At 35.5% G+C, this 16,620-nt stretch overlaps 1 protein-coding gene across 1 annotated transcript in view; it reads left to right on the forward strand.

Moving 5' to 3' along the window:
- LOC103919942 (calcyphosin-2-like) overlaps positions 1 to 16,620 on the forward strand; it is a 20,535-nt gene that overhangs the window by 2,579 nt on the left and 1,336 nt on the right. The window contains exons 2-11 of the mRNA XM_009327543.1: positions 2,745 to 2,812; positions 5,156 to 5,275; positions 6,394 to 6,468; positions 7,421 to 7,516; positions 7,624 to 7,717; positions 9,624 to 9,739; positions 12,704 to 12,780; positions 14,404 to 14,558; positions 15,092 to 15,211; positions 16,282 to 16,378. Coding sequence (XP_009325818.1) covers positions 2,745 to 2,812; positions 5,156 to 5,275; positions 6,394 to 6,468; positions 7,421 to 7,516; positions 7,624 to 7,717; positions 9,624 to 9,739; positions 12,704 to 12,780; positions 14,404 to 14,558; positions 15,092 to 15,211; positions 16,282 to 16,378 — 1,018 coding nt within the window. The remainder of the gene's footprint in view (positions 1 to 2,744; positions 2,813 to 5,155; positions 5,276 to 6,393; positions 6,469 to 7,420; positions 7,517 to 7,623; positions 7,718 to 9,623; positions 9,740 to 12,703; positions 12,781 to 14,403; positions 14,559 to 15,091; positions 15,212 to 16,281; positions 16,379 to 16,620) is intronic.

A 16,620-nucleotide genomic window follows, 5' to 3' on the forward strand; every position in this document is an offset into this window, starting at 1 on the left:
GGGGAGACCTCATCGTGCTCTACAACTACCTGAAAGGAGGCTGTAGCGAGGTGGGTGTCGGTCTCTTCTCCCAAGTAACTGTCGAAAGGACAAGAGGAAATGGCCTCAAGTTGTGCCAGGGGAGGTTTAGATTGGACGTGAGGAAAAAATTCTTTACTGAAAGAGTGGTTCAACATTGGACCAGGCTGCCCAGGGAAGTGGTTGAGTCCCCATCCCTGGAGGTATTTAAAAGACGTGTAGATGAGGCGCTTAGGGCCATGGTTTAGTGGGCATGGTGGTGTTGGGTTGACGGTTGGACTCGATGATCGTAGAGGTCTTTTCCAACCTTAATGATTCTATGATTCTATATGCAGAATGATGGCCTTCAAAACGGGTTTTTGAAGGTATTGTTGAACAAAGTTAGCATTCTAACTTTCTCATGGAATACTAAGTCATGAGAAGTTTTATGAGATTGTAAAGCAAATAGTAATTTTAATTTGTTTGCTCATCACTATGCACTGAATTTTGCATCATTGCAAACATTTATTTGATTTCTAGTCTGGTCAAAGTGAATGTGGATGTTGCACTACTGAGGTCACTATTCATTGTCATGATAAGAAAATCTTTTCAGAAAGTACTTTTATGAAGAACTTGAAGAACTTCCTGTTTGTTATTTTTAGAATAAATTTTAAAATCTATGCTATAGGGTGAAGATAATGGAAAAATTTTTGAAGTATCATTAGAGTAACTACTTAATACGAAATCAAATAAGCTGAAAACACTGAGAAAGGGAGTAGTGCAGGACCACAAAATAACAGGTACACTGCAGCTGGTATGCTTTAAAAGGAAGCCAGCAGGCATCTGAGCAAGGTGTCATGGGGACCTTTAGAAGCACTTTTGTTATTGATTAGCACTCATGGTTGCACAGGCTGGCTGTCTCTTTCTAGGAGTATCTCTTAGGTTCTCTCAGGTTCAAGCTTCTGATAGTGGTAGGAATAATGGAAAAAATTGGGAGTAGTAACTGCATGCATATTAATTCCATTGGGTATACATTGCCTCAATTGTAGGCATTTGATTTTAAGGTGTTGTAAAAATTTGCTTAAGCATACACAATGTTAAAATTTCCTTTTACTGTAATCCTTACCAAAAACTCTAATGTTAAAGTAGAATTTGTCTTAATTTTTCTGTAGTTTGGGATGAAAGTTCCCTTATTCAAGGCAGATTATAGTACATGTGTGATTGCCCATAGGTGCTATATATAATAAAATTAGTTTTGTTTGGAAGAAGGTTGGTTTTCTCTGAATAATCATATTTTGTGAACAAGAGTTACTACTTTTTAACCAGTGAGAGCTGCTGCAAGTTCAATGTTTGTCTCAGCAATTTTGTAAATTCATAGTAGAGCTTTTGCCTAAGAGCTGAATGGAAGATGTTCCATGGAAGAGCACATTTAGTGACTTAGTAGTCAACTGAAATCCAAGGTTTATTTTTTTTAAAATCAGGTTCTTTTCAGCATGCTAGCTTGTTTGGCTCTATAAGCTGGGGTCCATGGAATATGTTGTGTTTTAACAAACAAACCCCCCATCTCCTATAATTCAGAAATCTTTTAAGGCTTAAAATCAGTTCGGAATCAACACCAGCTGGTCTGCTGTTACATTATTTATTTGGGGTTTTTGGTTTGGTTGTTTTTTTTTTTTTTTTTTTGGCTAGTGCAAATCAGTATTTACTTGAAGGTTGTGAATTATACCCATAACATCTCTGTGGAATTAGGGATTATCCCTTACAGTTACCTGGTGTCTGGGAACCAACTTTTGGTTCTTCTTCAGCCATGGGAAGGCCTGATCTAGATAGAATTTGGTTTGCACACAAGAATTGTGTGGAAAAAATAACGAGTCAGAAAAATATCTGAATTCTTCAGTTTCAGAATACCTACAGAGTTGTCAAAAAGGTTGTGTAAACCCCCTCAATAACAATAACCTCTGTTTTCTCATATATAAAAATAATTTTTTTTGAAAAAAAGGCAAATTTAAGTGCAGTAAAAAAGTTCAGAAATCTGGAAGATAAAAAGAGAGATGCTGGGGCCTGGTTGTTGCCAGTGGTCTCCATGCTGTCCTGGGGCATCCTCTTTGCTTTGGTTTCTTTCTATGAAACAAATGATGATCAACGCCTGAGCACTTTACAGTGAATAGCACAAGGTTATGGTTCAGTGTTACTCTAACAAAAATAATAATAAGATCATGTTAAGTCTCCTTCCCCCTTAGGATGATCTTTCCTGAAAGGTTTTTCAGATTTGCCTGTCTCAGCAGAAAATTATTGTGGCATGCAGCAAACAAAAATTGTGCGTTGAGACTAATTCTTAAAAGCATTTTTTTGACTAAATATTGCTGGAGGTAAAGTTTCATTCTCTGAGCTGGAGCCTGTGTCAACCATGAAACCTGGAATAGTGTGAGTTTCCTCAGGCTCTATTGTACTTACAGAATTTATTGGAAACAATACAGAGATAAGGATGCTGTCTATCAACAGAAATACTAGAATTCTCATATTTATTGACAACTAATGTGCATAGACGATTTGAGTGCGTAGCAGAGAATATTATTTGTCTATTTGTTATGCAAATAGAACTCTTCAAAAAGATGAAGAAAAAAAAAAGATTAATTGTGGCATTGGTAAGATTGTGACCTCTAAATGCTATCTTAAAGGGTAATTTATTATTCGAAGTGTCTGGTGTTATGTATTTCATTTTCTCTCAGTCAGTCTTTCATTGCCAGGAGGATGTTGCTGCAGAGAGGAGAAAACAGGCTGTAGTTGAACAAGTGATGGTGGATCAATTATCTAGGTAAGTGAATTTATAATGTAAAATTTCAGTTTTCCCTACAGAAGAATTTAGATCTGTGAGTGTGTGGCTTTTCTTGCCTAGGAAGTGTTTTGATCATCTCGTTCCAAGTCTTATGCAGTCTTATGTAGTGTTATTATTTGCAAAAATTCTTTAAATTAAACGTCTTTTTAATTTAAATTAAAAGATCGGTTTAAAGTGCTATGTGTAAGATCAATTTTTTCTGAGAATAATTTTTAATTTTATAGTTGAACCTAATTAAAGAGCTTTACAATGGCATTAGTGCTCAGAAATAACCCTCTTGCACCTCAGCAAGATATATGGATGCCCGCTGGTACAAATTACACTTCTTCAGTATTTATTTTATTTTCTAAGAATCTTAGTTTTATTAATATTCCTTTATTAATACTGACACAACATCCCTCTGGAGTAAAGGAGTATTATACCAATGTTGGGCAGGCAGGGAAAAAAGGCACAGTGATGAATCAAGTTGAACAAGGTTGTACAGGAAGGCTCTCCTAACTTCATTGCTATCCCTTTGGCTCCAAGGAAGCATTGCTTCTATGTAGAAAGAACCCTTTATATGTTAAGGGGGAAAAAAAGTAACTTCCAGGTAAAGCTGAGCATAGTAAAAACATCTTTCCTTACTATTATTCCCATAAACTTGTTCTCATTTTTAAGCATGCTTTAATAATTCAGGGCTTTATGCAAGTTGTCTGGTTATGGCAGTGTAGGATGCTGCAAGCTAGTGTAATATAGTTTCATGTTACCTTACACTTGCTAAAAATTATCTGTGGATAGCTCTACAGTACGTTGCATTCTGTGCTTAGTTTACAATCTCTGTAGTCATCTGTACTGATATTATAACCCATCAGATCTTAAGACTTTGAGGTTGAAATGTTGTTGCACTTCTGCATTTTATTTTTTCTTGGTTTCCGTTCCAACTGCAGTTTAAATGACCTATGTTGTTCAAAAGTGTATTAATGCTTTTACACTATTTAAAAGCTGAGATATCAAGAAAGTTGCATAAAGGAAACAAGATTGTACTGAAACATGATGTTAAATTCCAAGTGTCATTGTAGCAGGATTAAAAATATGGAAGTGTTCAGTGCAGAATTTTCAAAGAAATGCTTGTCCCATGTCGTAGCTCTACAAAGATGTAGGTAAAGCAGATGATTACAGAGATTATCTTAAAAATGCGCTGGTTGTATTGAAGTGTTTCAATCCTACTGATGTTGGATTAAACATACAGGTTTGTGCATCTTGGATCACGGATGTTCATTCTGTGCTTAACCTCCTTCAGCAGCTTTGCCTTATTTTTTCCACGTATTCCTTCTCCTACTCTGAACCCTTCTGTTGACAACATCAAAACAATATTCAGTAGTGCTGCAGCTGCATCAGGATGAACTTTTAATTTAAAAAATCTCTCTGTTTATGTTCCAAATATAACTGTGCCAGTACTGCCAAACAAATTGGCATCAGAGCGCAGGATGTTAGTCGGGGAAGATTAGTTCAAAACTGTTGCATGAAAAAAATCTATTAAAGGAAACACAAAGGTGTTTTGATTTTTTGGTGTTTTTTTTTTTTTTAGTAGAGCCAATCTTGCAGTTAAATCAGTGTAACTGATCTGTGCAAAGATGGATCTGCATAGATCAGAGAGCAAGTTTATAAAACTATATTAGATGTGCAAAATTATTTTTTCCTTCTGATTATGAACAATTTCAATAACGCGAAAATAATCTAATGTGTTTTTAAAGGGTCTCTTCTTTTCTTTACTTGTTAAACTGATACAGAGAATATCAAAATGTTAAGAAACCAGTTCATCTATTTCTTGTCTGCTTGATGGGACTTTGAGATCCTATGGGCTGTGGAGTGAGTGCTTTGGGAGAGGAAGTGCCAATGTTTTTGTTGGATGATGTCACTGGCCAGTACTAGTAACTGCTGTCACTGATTTTGGAGGGAGCCATGGATAAAGAATATCACTGATGGAATATTTACAGAAATAGTGGAAATGAGGAAAAAACCCGCCTTCGTAATCCTAAGATTTATTTTATATATACATATATAAAATATACTTTAAATAATACATCTATACATGTAAAGTTATTACATAGTAGTGCGCTGCCAGAATATTATTGCATATATTTGATTTTCAGTAATTGACTTCAGAATTTTTAAAAACAAACAAAAAAATAAGCCCACAAATTTATGCAAGCTTAACAGATAACTCCAAGATTTTATTGCTGTGTTATTCTTGGGTGTTTTCTTTCCTGAGTAAGAATATGTAAGAACTGAAATTAAAACTTACTGATAGTCAGAGGGCTTCTCCCTGCTCTTTCTGGTCAGAGCTGTTATAAGTGACCCGGAGCAATCCACGCGCACTGATGTTTACGAGGAAGCTCATGGACTTCCGGGACTTGGGACAGCACCGGTGCGTTTTAGAAGAAGAACACTGCATGAAACGAAGTAAGTTTTCTCTAGCGGTCATTTTTTTTTAGAAATACATTTTCTGCTGTATTTTTTATTATTTTGGGCTCTGCGAAGTCTGTTTGCCTTTCCAGGTGTTTTATTTCTGGCTTGGATCCACCAGCTTCACGTGAAGCCTTTTTTGTAGACTCCCCATGCTTATAATTGCCTAGTGGGACATTTTATGTGGATTCTCTGTGTATAATGATTGATTCATAGAATTTATAAAACCTGGGAGAACGTTCTTAAGCTTATATTGACATTGTTCATCACAGGGTTTTGCCAGCCTTTTCTGAGCTGTTGAATGCTTGCAATCTTGTCATATTCTTTTAGAGATTCCTATCCTGAGGTGCATAAAATTGCATAAATATGCATCCGTAAATGCTAATGTAGATCTTCACAATATAATCATACTTTTCTTTCATGTTTTGATTTCTGCTGCAATAATTAACCATATTGGCATTTAAGTGTCATTCCTGGCCTGTGAGCATTGAAATAGTAACTCCAAGGGCTTAAGAAAAACTGAGAAAACATTGTGATCCATAAAATTAAATTAATCTGCAGGTCCGAGTTTTGTTCTGTTAATCTTTCTCAACATGCAGGCAAACATCTCTGCTTTGCGCATTTTAACATCCTGCTCTAAAGTCTTTCTCAACAAATTTAATCTTTGTATTCTTAAAAAGGCAACAAAACCAGTCTCAATCTCTTACACCCATCACATAGACAAATCTCCATTTCTGGAGGTAGTAATATGGCCAATATAAAATATCTAGGTGGGTAAAGAAGCCCCAACCTGGGTATTTTTGCAAGAAAACACAGCGATTGGTGGATGTATGGTGAATAGTAGAGGTTTAATCCTTGATATAAGTGTATGTAAACAAAATATCCCATTCATATCTGTGCCTTCTGTGAATGTACTCTCATATTATATAATTACAGAACACCTTCCACATTACAACTCTGAGTTGCTTTCTAATTCAACTACGAGGGATCATCTCCTCAGCCAGTTGCCAAGGATACCGTATTTCACATTTTTGCTGTTTTGAAACAGTTGATTTTTATGTAACATTTCTCTGTGAGCTTATAGGTATCATTAACATGCTGCATTATTTTCACAGAGTAAGGACCAAATCAGGATTAACTGAAAACATGCTCTCTAACAAGCTACGCTTTGATAGTAGGATTATATCGAGGTAATCAGAAATTTTGTGAAGCTTTTCAACTCTATGAATTTATCAATGATGATCTTTACCCTCTTGAAATAATTAACTGCACTGAACCTTTCTGTTCCCTATCTTTAGAAAAAAGTATGTGCTGTGTGTACATATATATATGTATACATATATACACATATATGTATATATACATATATATGCATACAAGTATAATACAAATTTTGACATGGCTGATGGATAGTGGCTTTACAGTCCCATTGTACAGTGTTAAGATGCATAAGTTACGTTACCATCATACCCATAGCTCTGTGCAGGACAGTTAGCACACGGGCTGTGTAAAATTTTGCTCTTAGCCATTGCACCTCAGTTGATTAAAATCTATTTTAGCCTTGCCTTAGTATGCAGCAACCACTGTGGATGGAAAGGATGGCTTTGTGTCTTGTTTGTAGCTCCTTGCATATTAAACTTGCAGGCTTAGGGCATTCTTGAAACTGTTCTGAATTGAGTAGCGGTGACATAAACGTATTCTTCAGCTCTGAAAGTGGCGCTTTTCTGAAGCAGTGAGCTGTATACTTGTTAGACATAGCTGAGGATTCAGCCACATAGCTTCACATACCATAGCTTCATATACCATAATGAATGCAGTAGTCTTGGTGTAAGTAATCTTTAGTTAATGGGTGAAAATTATATTGATATACTAAAACATGAAGCCTTGAAAGGTGTTTTTGACATTATGGAGAATGGAATATTGCATTAAAATACGTGTCCAAATCCAGAAGTTTAATTCCATGGTGGTTTAGAGAAAATAGTCAGATACCTCTTTCAAATAAAAAGATTGTACAATATGCGTTGTGCAATGTACATTGAAAATAAAATGCATATTCCAAAATAGGAATGTTATTTATGTTTGGGTTGAATTGGATTTATATAGATGCAAAAACATAAAGGTGCTTTTCAATTTTCCTTCTAGAAATGGTCGCGATGCTTGTAGAGAGTTGATTGGATTTTTTTTTGCATGTGACAGATCCCTTACTGTGTATGAATTTCGACAGTTTGGAAAAAATAGGTAGGATGAATTACTTTTTTAAAAGGTTTTAGAAAACATCTTCTACGGTATCTAAGAAACTTAAATCAATTTAATTGTTTTAATATCAGTTTTGAATTATTTCACAGAACAAATGCCTTGCCTTTCATTCAGAAGGGAGTGTATCAACATCAACGTGGACAAAAGAAGGGAAAAGCTTATGATCTTAGTGACTTCTATATTGTAAGTATTCTGTTGAATCCGTGTCAATTTTGTTGGTGATTTGGAAGTAATATTTAGATATTCGAGTTGAAAATTGTGATCTAGCTTTCAGGGAGGACCAAAACTCTTTCACTTCAGTAAGTTTTTGAATTAAATCTGAATTAAAGATTTTCAGGGGTCCCGATTATTTTGCTGTCCCACCTTTTAGAGATTCCATTTTTGGCTTCAGATTAAGCTGTAGTTTGTATTTTTCCCACTAGAGGTCACAAGACTGCAGACAGTGTAGACCTTTTTGTAGGCGAAATGAACAACTCGGGAAGGAGAGTCCTGAAGATGCAGTAGACCAAAGTACTTGTAATAAATTTTGCAAGGTCTGCTGGCATTTTTGAAACGAGGCAATGATTAAATATTTTTTGAAACATGAGGAAATTGCAGGTTTCTTGCTTTTAACCTAAAGTTTGAAAATGTTTATCACCAGCTGTTTAGAGAGAGCTTTTGAAACAATGGTAAACTTCATCTACCAGCTAATCTGATGACTGACTACAAATCATATTGAATCTTCTGTACTTCTGTACTGGGTTAAGTGTTCCTGGCTTATAAATACTTGAGCAATTTTTCAAGTACAGAGTGTTTTCACTGAGTTCTTCACATCCTCCTGCAAATCTTAAGTTTAGAGCAAAAACTGTGTTTGAATGAAGTACTGAAAGTAAAAGACGACAACATTAGTTTTTAAGAGTGTTTTGTCTAATCACCTGCCTAATCCTAACTGTTTACGTGTGGTTACAATATAAGAGTTTCCAAGATGAAATAGATTACTTTCTTTATGGTATGGAGGTTGAAGCTGTTTTTTAGAGATTTTTTTTTTTTTTGTCACGTGTATCTTTGCAACCTGCAGATGGAAATGTGTTCTGAATAAAGATGTGTCTTAAGGCCATCCACAAAATGCTACTGAGTTCGATAGCTCTTTGGAATGATGTCATATCTGTGAATCTCCGTATCTGCAAACTGGCGTTCTGGGCTGACATTAAGATATACAAATCTCTCACAAAGTCTAAATGGTTGAGACAGTTGCACAATAACGGTGTCTCTGTCTCCTTCCTAATTTATGAGTTTTGGAGGCTTTATAACCTAAGCCTGCATGGATATTACAGTTAGAGCTACTGATTTTTTTGATTCTTCTCAGCATTCTTTGCTTTTAGTTTGCTGCTTTTCTTTCTCTCCCCTTCCCTCTTCTCCCAAACCAAAAAGCATCTTTAACTTTGCAGAATACATGAGGTGTGTCCTCTGTGGACTTGGAGGGAAGGGGAAGAGATTCTACTGGCTAATAGAACTCTATGCTACTAATAACATGGTTTTAGTCAATATTTATTAGTGAAATCTATCAATTTTAAAAAATAACTTTATAGTTAAACATTGCAGGAATGATTTGGACTTTGGGAAGGCTACTTTTTAGTTGTTTGTTTATCTCAAGTATGATTTTAGGTTATTGAAAATAGCTCTGGAGGGTTTCTTCTAGTCTGAGAGAACTTTGCTCTCATGCAATCAATGTGGCACCTTCTGTGACTCTCTTCTGTGGTCCAGTGAGTTTTGGATCCCTTAAGGATGAAGGGGGAAGAAAAATTGAAAAGTAGAGCCTGGCTGAGGGAACAACGATCTGTAGTCTCATCTTTCTTAGCTGTAGATTAGGCAACGGTAGGCCCTCTTACTAGACAAATTTCTATGAAGAGGATAATTTGTCATCTTGGAGCCTGCAGCTGGTTTTGTTTAGTACTAGAAAGTCTCTGTTAAGAAGGTTAACTGACCTTAGCTACACCTTTTCATCATTTCATACCAAGGCTTTTAACAATCATACTTCTTGAAAGTCTTGCAGAATGTATTTTACAAAATACACGACCTATTTGTAAATCATTGTACGCTTTACCAACAGGGAGCTAACCTAACTTTCCGAAGTGTTGATCATAACCTTCCAGAAAGCGTTAAGCAGAGCTCGGTTCTCACCCTTCGTGTGATAAGTATTGATGAAGCAGCTATGGATTTTCTAAAGTAAGTGCAGCTAACTGTTTTTCAAGTTACCTTTCCTTCCTTACGCAAAAGGAGCTTCTAACATCTTATTACTTAATACTGCTAAAAAAAAAAAAATCCGTGTTTAGGCTGTTAGGAGAAACTAGTAATAGATGTTGGTGGATGTTCTGTAATTCAGTAGCTTTCTAGAATGATAAGGAGTGATTTAAAAATAAGAATTAATTAATTATGAAACTGTCTTATTTGCTTTGTTTGAAGTCAGATGCTTTTATATACAAATCATATACTGAAACTATTCTTATGTGATGAACTAAAATACTACATTTAGGGAAAAATGTTTTTTTTGTGATCAACATTACTATTGACTCTTTTGTGAAGCTTATGTTAAAAGCTTGTATCAGTCATGATAACGCAAGTGTTTGAACACCAGCAGGGGAAGAATTGGAGGTTTCTCTCTGTTTTTTCTTTTTCATTTTCTTTTTCCTTCCTTCATTCTTCATTCTTCCAGATATTGCCACATGTTGAAGACTTCCTTCCCAGGAACTAGGACAGGATTTCTGCACTTATTCTTTCAAAATAGGTTTTAGTAAATTATGTTGTTCCATAGTCTGAAACATGGGAATTTCTTAGAACTTTTTCAGTTGATTAGGTGAATGGTTAACCTTTGAGTAGGAGTTATTTTTGCAGGTAATATTCTCATCTCAATATCAATACAGATAGATAGATATCTGTATATCTATCTGTCTAGGGAATGAAGCATCTTTTTCTGGGGTTTCTGGCTTGTATTGTGAGTATACTGGTTCTTAGCACAAGTAAAATCTTGGTATAAAATTTATTGCACTGCTGTGCTGCCTGAACTGGGAAGTTACTTAACAGTGTTGGAAATACAGTCAAAGTTTGATTACTCAAATTTTGGTGAGGAGTGTTAGCCGATAGCAAATATTACAAGGTACAAATTTTCATAAAATCATGGAATCATAGAAAAAGACCTCAAGAGGGTCTCTGGTTCACCCCCCCTGCTCAGAGCAGGGTTTACTACAGCAGGTTGCTCAGGGCTGCATCCAGGTTTTTTTTTTTTTAATATCTCCAAGGATGGAGACTGCAACCTCTGTGGGCAACCTATTCCAGTGTTCAATCACCCCCACAGTACAAAAGTGTTTCCTGATATTCAGAGGGAACCTCCTGTGTTTCAGTTTGTGCCCAGTGCCTCTGGTCCTGTCACTGGGCTGTACCGAGCAGAGCCTGTCTCAATCTTCTTTACTCCCTCCTGTCAGGTATTTGTACACACTGATAAGATCCCCCGAGCCTTCTCTTTCCAGGCTAAACAGTCCCAGCTCTCCCGGCCTCTCCTCATATTTCAGATGCTTCAGTCTCTTCTTGACTAGGAACAGCCATAAAAGAATCTCAATTAAATACATTCACTATCTAAAGACTACTTTTGTTAGAACAACTTAACTGATTATTATTTTTCTTTCTGCAAGTGTTTAGACACATGAAGCTTGTTCTCAGTTAAGGTAATACTCACTTTAAGGTCCCTTTACACTGAAAGGTTTGCAAAGGAACCATAGTGAGCTAACTACATAAAACAGTAAATTCAAATGTAATTCGTTAAAGAAATGTATAGTTGTAGGATGCTTAGTGCTTATTGTTCCTTCTCTGCAAGGTTTCCATGAAATAAAAACAATATAGCTTAATTTCACATAGTTTGTGTAAGACATTTTACATCTCAGAAGCCTATCATTCTGGTAAACAGCTTTTTCTTTCATTTGTTGCTAATCTTATACCTGTGAAACTTGGAGTTGATCCAATGTTATCTCTGAAGGGTCCAGAACAAAGACCTGGTCACTGGTTATAATTTTGGATTTTCTGCTATCTGTGGTGGAACAGATTGTTTCTTTTTTATACACTCTCTATGTGTTCTTTCCATTGGTGACTAAATTTCGGATTGTGAAGTCTGTCTTTTTCTTCTGCACGGGGGTGTTATTGAACTCTGTATTCTCTGGTGCAAAACTCTCGAATTGAGTCCTCTTACCCCCATTATTGTACTCACAGAGAATCCTGCTCAGGTACAGTCCAAAAGGTCTATTGCAGGTTTTCAGGAGCAGCTATGCCCTGCTGCCACAAGCCGTGAATCTTTTGTGTTTTACATGTGCTTTAGAGAAAGTACGCTGTCTTTTGTAGGTGGTTATTGACTTTCCAGTTTAGGCAGTTTGATACAGACAAGCTTTCAGGGACTTCATAATGGGAGGTACCCAAAGTGGGGATGAAAAGTCTTTGGCATCAGAAAGCAGGAGGAGGAGTACTCCATGGCAAAGTACTGGTGAGCAAACAGCTCAAGTTGACAGTAGTGCCTTTGCCTTTGCCTTCCTATTCTGATTAAAATAATTACTGGATTTTTTTTTTCCTTCCAATAGGTTCTTCCACAATATTTTTTTATCAACCTCTATAATAATTTCTGATGGGGTTTTCCGGGAAGCCCTTCTCAGAAGGGAATCACTTGCCAAACAAAACACAAAATTTAACCATAATTCCCAGATCATACCTGAGATATGCTGATCCAGATTTTGGTCTACACGCTTTCTATTTCTCTTCTAAAGAGAAATTTGTAGCTACTTCATGTTATTTTCCTATTCATAACTAAATGTAGTTGCTTTAACAAACTCTTCGAGTGGCCTGAGCTGAAAATTAGGATCGTCTTGAAATAAATTTCTGGAGATTTTACGCACAAAAGGAATTATCCATGATTAATGAATTAGTACAGGAGCTGCTAATGGAATATTGTCAGAAGGGAATTTCTGCATATCTGCAGTTGTGCAGCAAAGACTTCTGTGTGTGCCATCTCAAACTCAAGCAATTGGATACTATGCTTATACGGGCAGTATAAGAATTAAATATAAAGTTCAATATGTTTTTTACTACAGCTGTTTTGAATTCAGTAATATTACATGTAATTTGACCAATCAAGATTAATTTTGATTATTTTAGAGCTTCTTCTATGGAATTCAAGCAAGAGTGTTCCAACCAAGTGGTTGATGACAGCAAAGTTTTCAAGAAGATTCAAGGTTTGTGTCTACCAGAACCCATTTAATTTTAATTTCTGTATCTCTATCTTTACAGCTCAACACAAAGAACAATAGTAATATTATAAATTAAATTAAACAAAAGCTAGATATTTATCAGAATATTATTAGAATCTGATACCAGAATAAATCAATCATAAGAATACCTTCTCCTCTCTCTTTCTGTAAATAAACAGTCTGACTAAAGATCATGGAGACAGTACGGAATAATTGTGAATGCAATCAATAACATGTTAATCTCTGTGTCGACATAATCTCTGAAAAAATGCTGAAGCATAACGTTGATCTTATGTTAAACTGGCATTAAATTTAAAAAGTTACTGGCAAAATGTACAAACACAGTCTCATTTCTTCAGTTAATATTGCGCTAGATCCTTCTTTGGGACATTGCTTCTATACATTGATAAGTTGTTTTTTGATAGTCTTCAATATTATGCTTATTAAAATACGTGAGTACAATTGTGTAGTATATTCTGGAATATGTGATTAAATTTTACCAGGTTCCTACCTAGAGTCTTTAGGACGAAGGCATAGCTTTGTGTTTAAAATTATGGAAAGATGTTTACGCGGTGCTGTGTTTTATCTTTGTAACCTGTGGTCAGCAAAAACTGTTGAGCTGAACAGCTTCCAGCTCATAGAATCTCCGCTATTTACTGTCATTAGCTAGAACTGTTTTAAGTAGGCTGCTTTGGTAACTAAAATCTTCTTGGACATTTATGTTTATAAAAATTGTTGGAATGATCTATTAGGGGTATTTTTTAATCTTCTAGTTATTCCATGTTTTCCCTCACATAATAGACACAAATTGATTTCTCAATCATCTGACTACATCTAAGGTTTGCTGGTGTGGCTTGGAAGAAGGTTATGTGTATAAACTTCAAGACATCTTTTAACATACGTCAGAATTTGAACTTTACTGGAAAAAACTTTCTTCTTTCACTGTCGCCCCTATTTTGCTTTATAGTTGTAGATACAAGTAATCTGAGGATATAATATGATAATAGCAGATTACTTCTCTGTTAACAGAGTATGCTGAGAAACTCAGACATGCCTAAAGTAAACCTGCTACCTAGAGATTTTGATAAGGCTGTCATTTTACCATAGAAATAGTTCTCTCTGTATAATTTTGGAACAATTTTGCAGAATTACTTATATTTGTTCTTGTTTCCACATGTATTTAACATGTTTGTACAATGAAGGAGCAACTGTGTGTCCCATAATAGAATGTTTGTATTACCAAAGTAGTGTTCCTAAATTGCTTTGTATGCTGAATCATGGTACGTAATCAATTCTAGCAGAAGTAAGCCATTTTATAATCTGAGCACATAAAGGGCAATATCCATTCTTCCTTTCCTTCTGTGATCTCTTTAAATGTTTTGTTAGATGTTGGTTGCTGCTTTATATGATTTCTACTCAAATGTTAAGTAACTGATAGTTTCATTTTGAACTGACATTCTCTCATCAAAGATAAGGGAGCCTGAATGCGTGGATGTGTCATTTTAACCAGCAGTATCATAAGTACTTGTGGTTTACTTTTATATCAGCTCCATAGCATGTGGCCAACTTCAGGTAAACATTGTGTCCTCTATTTCTCTAAATCCTCAGGTATGCTCAGAGAGACACTAAGTAAAAGAGGAGTTCGGGTTATAACAGGCTTAGGAAAGTATTTCCGACGCGTAGACAAGAACAGAAATGGTTTTCTCTCTCAGGCAGACTTTAAAGAAGCTCTAAAAGTATTCAATTTGGGAATACCTGAAGGGGTAAGTCTAGCTGAAACTGTAATCATGGGTATTATCTTACTGTAATTTATAGAATCACTTCCTTTCTTTGCTTAAATCTATAGTTTAATAGCTGTTCTTTGCAAGGTTCTTTTTCCCCTTGTGGTATGTTGTCATTTCTGCATTCAGTCCTGTGTGAAATTCTTAAAAATAAAAAAATAACAATAAATTTTAAAATGTGCAATCTTTTTACATCATGAAGAAGCAAGTGCGATTGCAGTCCATTTTTTTTCTTTTTTGGCCTTTTAAAAATAATTTGTATGATGCTATTTACTTATCTTTTTTCTTGGTTTTATAGATTATGTTTTAAAAACAGCCCATATCTATCAAAACTGCAAATAATGTGAATTATGGTAATCAGTGACCGATGACGGCTTGCATTTTTTTGATGAATCTTGGAGTCAGTTTTGATTTGGAAGTTGTTTTTTTGTGAGAATACTGTAATTTCCTATTATAGCAATTGTTTCATTCTAGGACATAGTGAAGAACTTTGGCAAAATATTTTTAAATTGCAGGATTTTGAATCTTTATGGCTTATTCTTGATGATAGCAAGAGTGATAAGGTTGACTATGGAGAATTTACTCGTGCTGTATTTGGAGAAATGAATGAATATCGGAAAGCATTTGTAAGAAAAGTAAGTTTTCTTGCAGACATTCTAAGTGTAGATATTTTGCAGTCTAACTTTGAAGTTGGTTATTCGTCATGTTCTGGGTGGTGGTTTTTTGGTGGTGGTGGATTTTTTGGTGGTGGTGGTTTCCTTGAATTGTGCATCTGGTAATTGACTTTTTAAACTTTCAGATCAGTTTATTAAAATAAACATAAATTAGAAGACTGCATGCTGTTCCATTGTTGAATTAGTTAATGTTGAACTCTAGAATGAATTCCTTTATTATTTTGAGTTTATGCATATGCGTGCAGTTCAGTCCAGTGAGTAAAGCATCTGGCACCCTGAAACTCTCTCTTCCAGAAGTCTGTTTCCTTATTTTGGCAGATTGCTGTATCTGTGTGCAGATTTTTTTCCCTCAGTGTCTGAAATAGAGGCAATAATACTTGCCTCCTTTGAGACCTACAATTAGAGTCGTGATGTTTGTGAGGCTTCCTACATTTGAAATGCCATTTGTTATATGTCTATAATGTAATGTGGAGCTGTTTGCAGTATGAAACACTGATTACAAACCAGCCAACAGAGTAGCGACTGGATATCAACATCAAGAAAAACAACACATACTTTCATACTTTTAATCATGGAGGATCTGACTCTCCTAGCCTTATGTATCAAGCATGTGTATTTAAGTAAACTGAAATGAAAATGAAGCTGCTGTTAGCAGTGCTGAAAAGGCTGTGCTGAGGGCTGTCAGAATGATGCAGGAATCTTAGTAACTGGAGGAGGCAGAAGGGAAGCAGCTTAACTTCTGATTCTAAGGAAGAGCTAGAAACTTTGGAGAAAATAATTTTTTTTGAGTTGGTGAGGGGACCACATTTGATGTGAAAGCTGTTGAGATAAAATAATAATGAAATTCCATAATCTAGAATAATTTTCTGGTATCTGGTGCCCTACATAAAATAGGTAAATTGACATAACCCATTGCACACGATCTAAAAATATGTGCTAGGTAGTTAAGTATATTTGATCTTTACATCTTTCCACTTGTTCTTTTTTTCTTTTTCCTTATATGCTTATATGAATTTTTTTTCCCTTTATAGGCCTATATGAAACTAGATTTCAACAAAACTGGGAGTGTGCCTATGGTAGATATCAGAAAATGTTACTGCGCGAAGAAACATCCTCTAGTATTGGCAGGTAATTCATATGAACAAAAGTAGTTAAATCTGTAACTACTGAAGTCATCTTGTTAGCAGAGATACCAGATCCAGAAAGTAGTTGCAAATACAAACTGATTTCATATTGGCCTAGACTTGAGCTGTTAAGGAGAACTTTTATTCCTCTGATGACCTATAATGTGTCTCTCTGGAACATGACTATAAATAGTAATGGACTTCATATACACAATTTTAATACTTGCTTTTTGTCAAGCTGCAAAT

The sequence above is a fragment of the Pygoscelis adeliae genome, unplaced genomic scaffold (assembly GCF_000699105.1).
Source record: "Pygoscelis adeliae isolate BGI_AS28 unplaced genomic scaffold, ASM69910v1 Scaffold113, whole genome shotgun sequence".
Taxonomy (NCBI): domain Eukaryota; kingdom Metazoa; phylum Chordata; class Aves; order Sphenisciformes; family Spheniscidae; genus Pygoscelis; species Pygoscelis adeliae.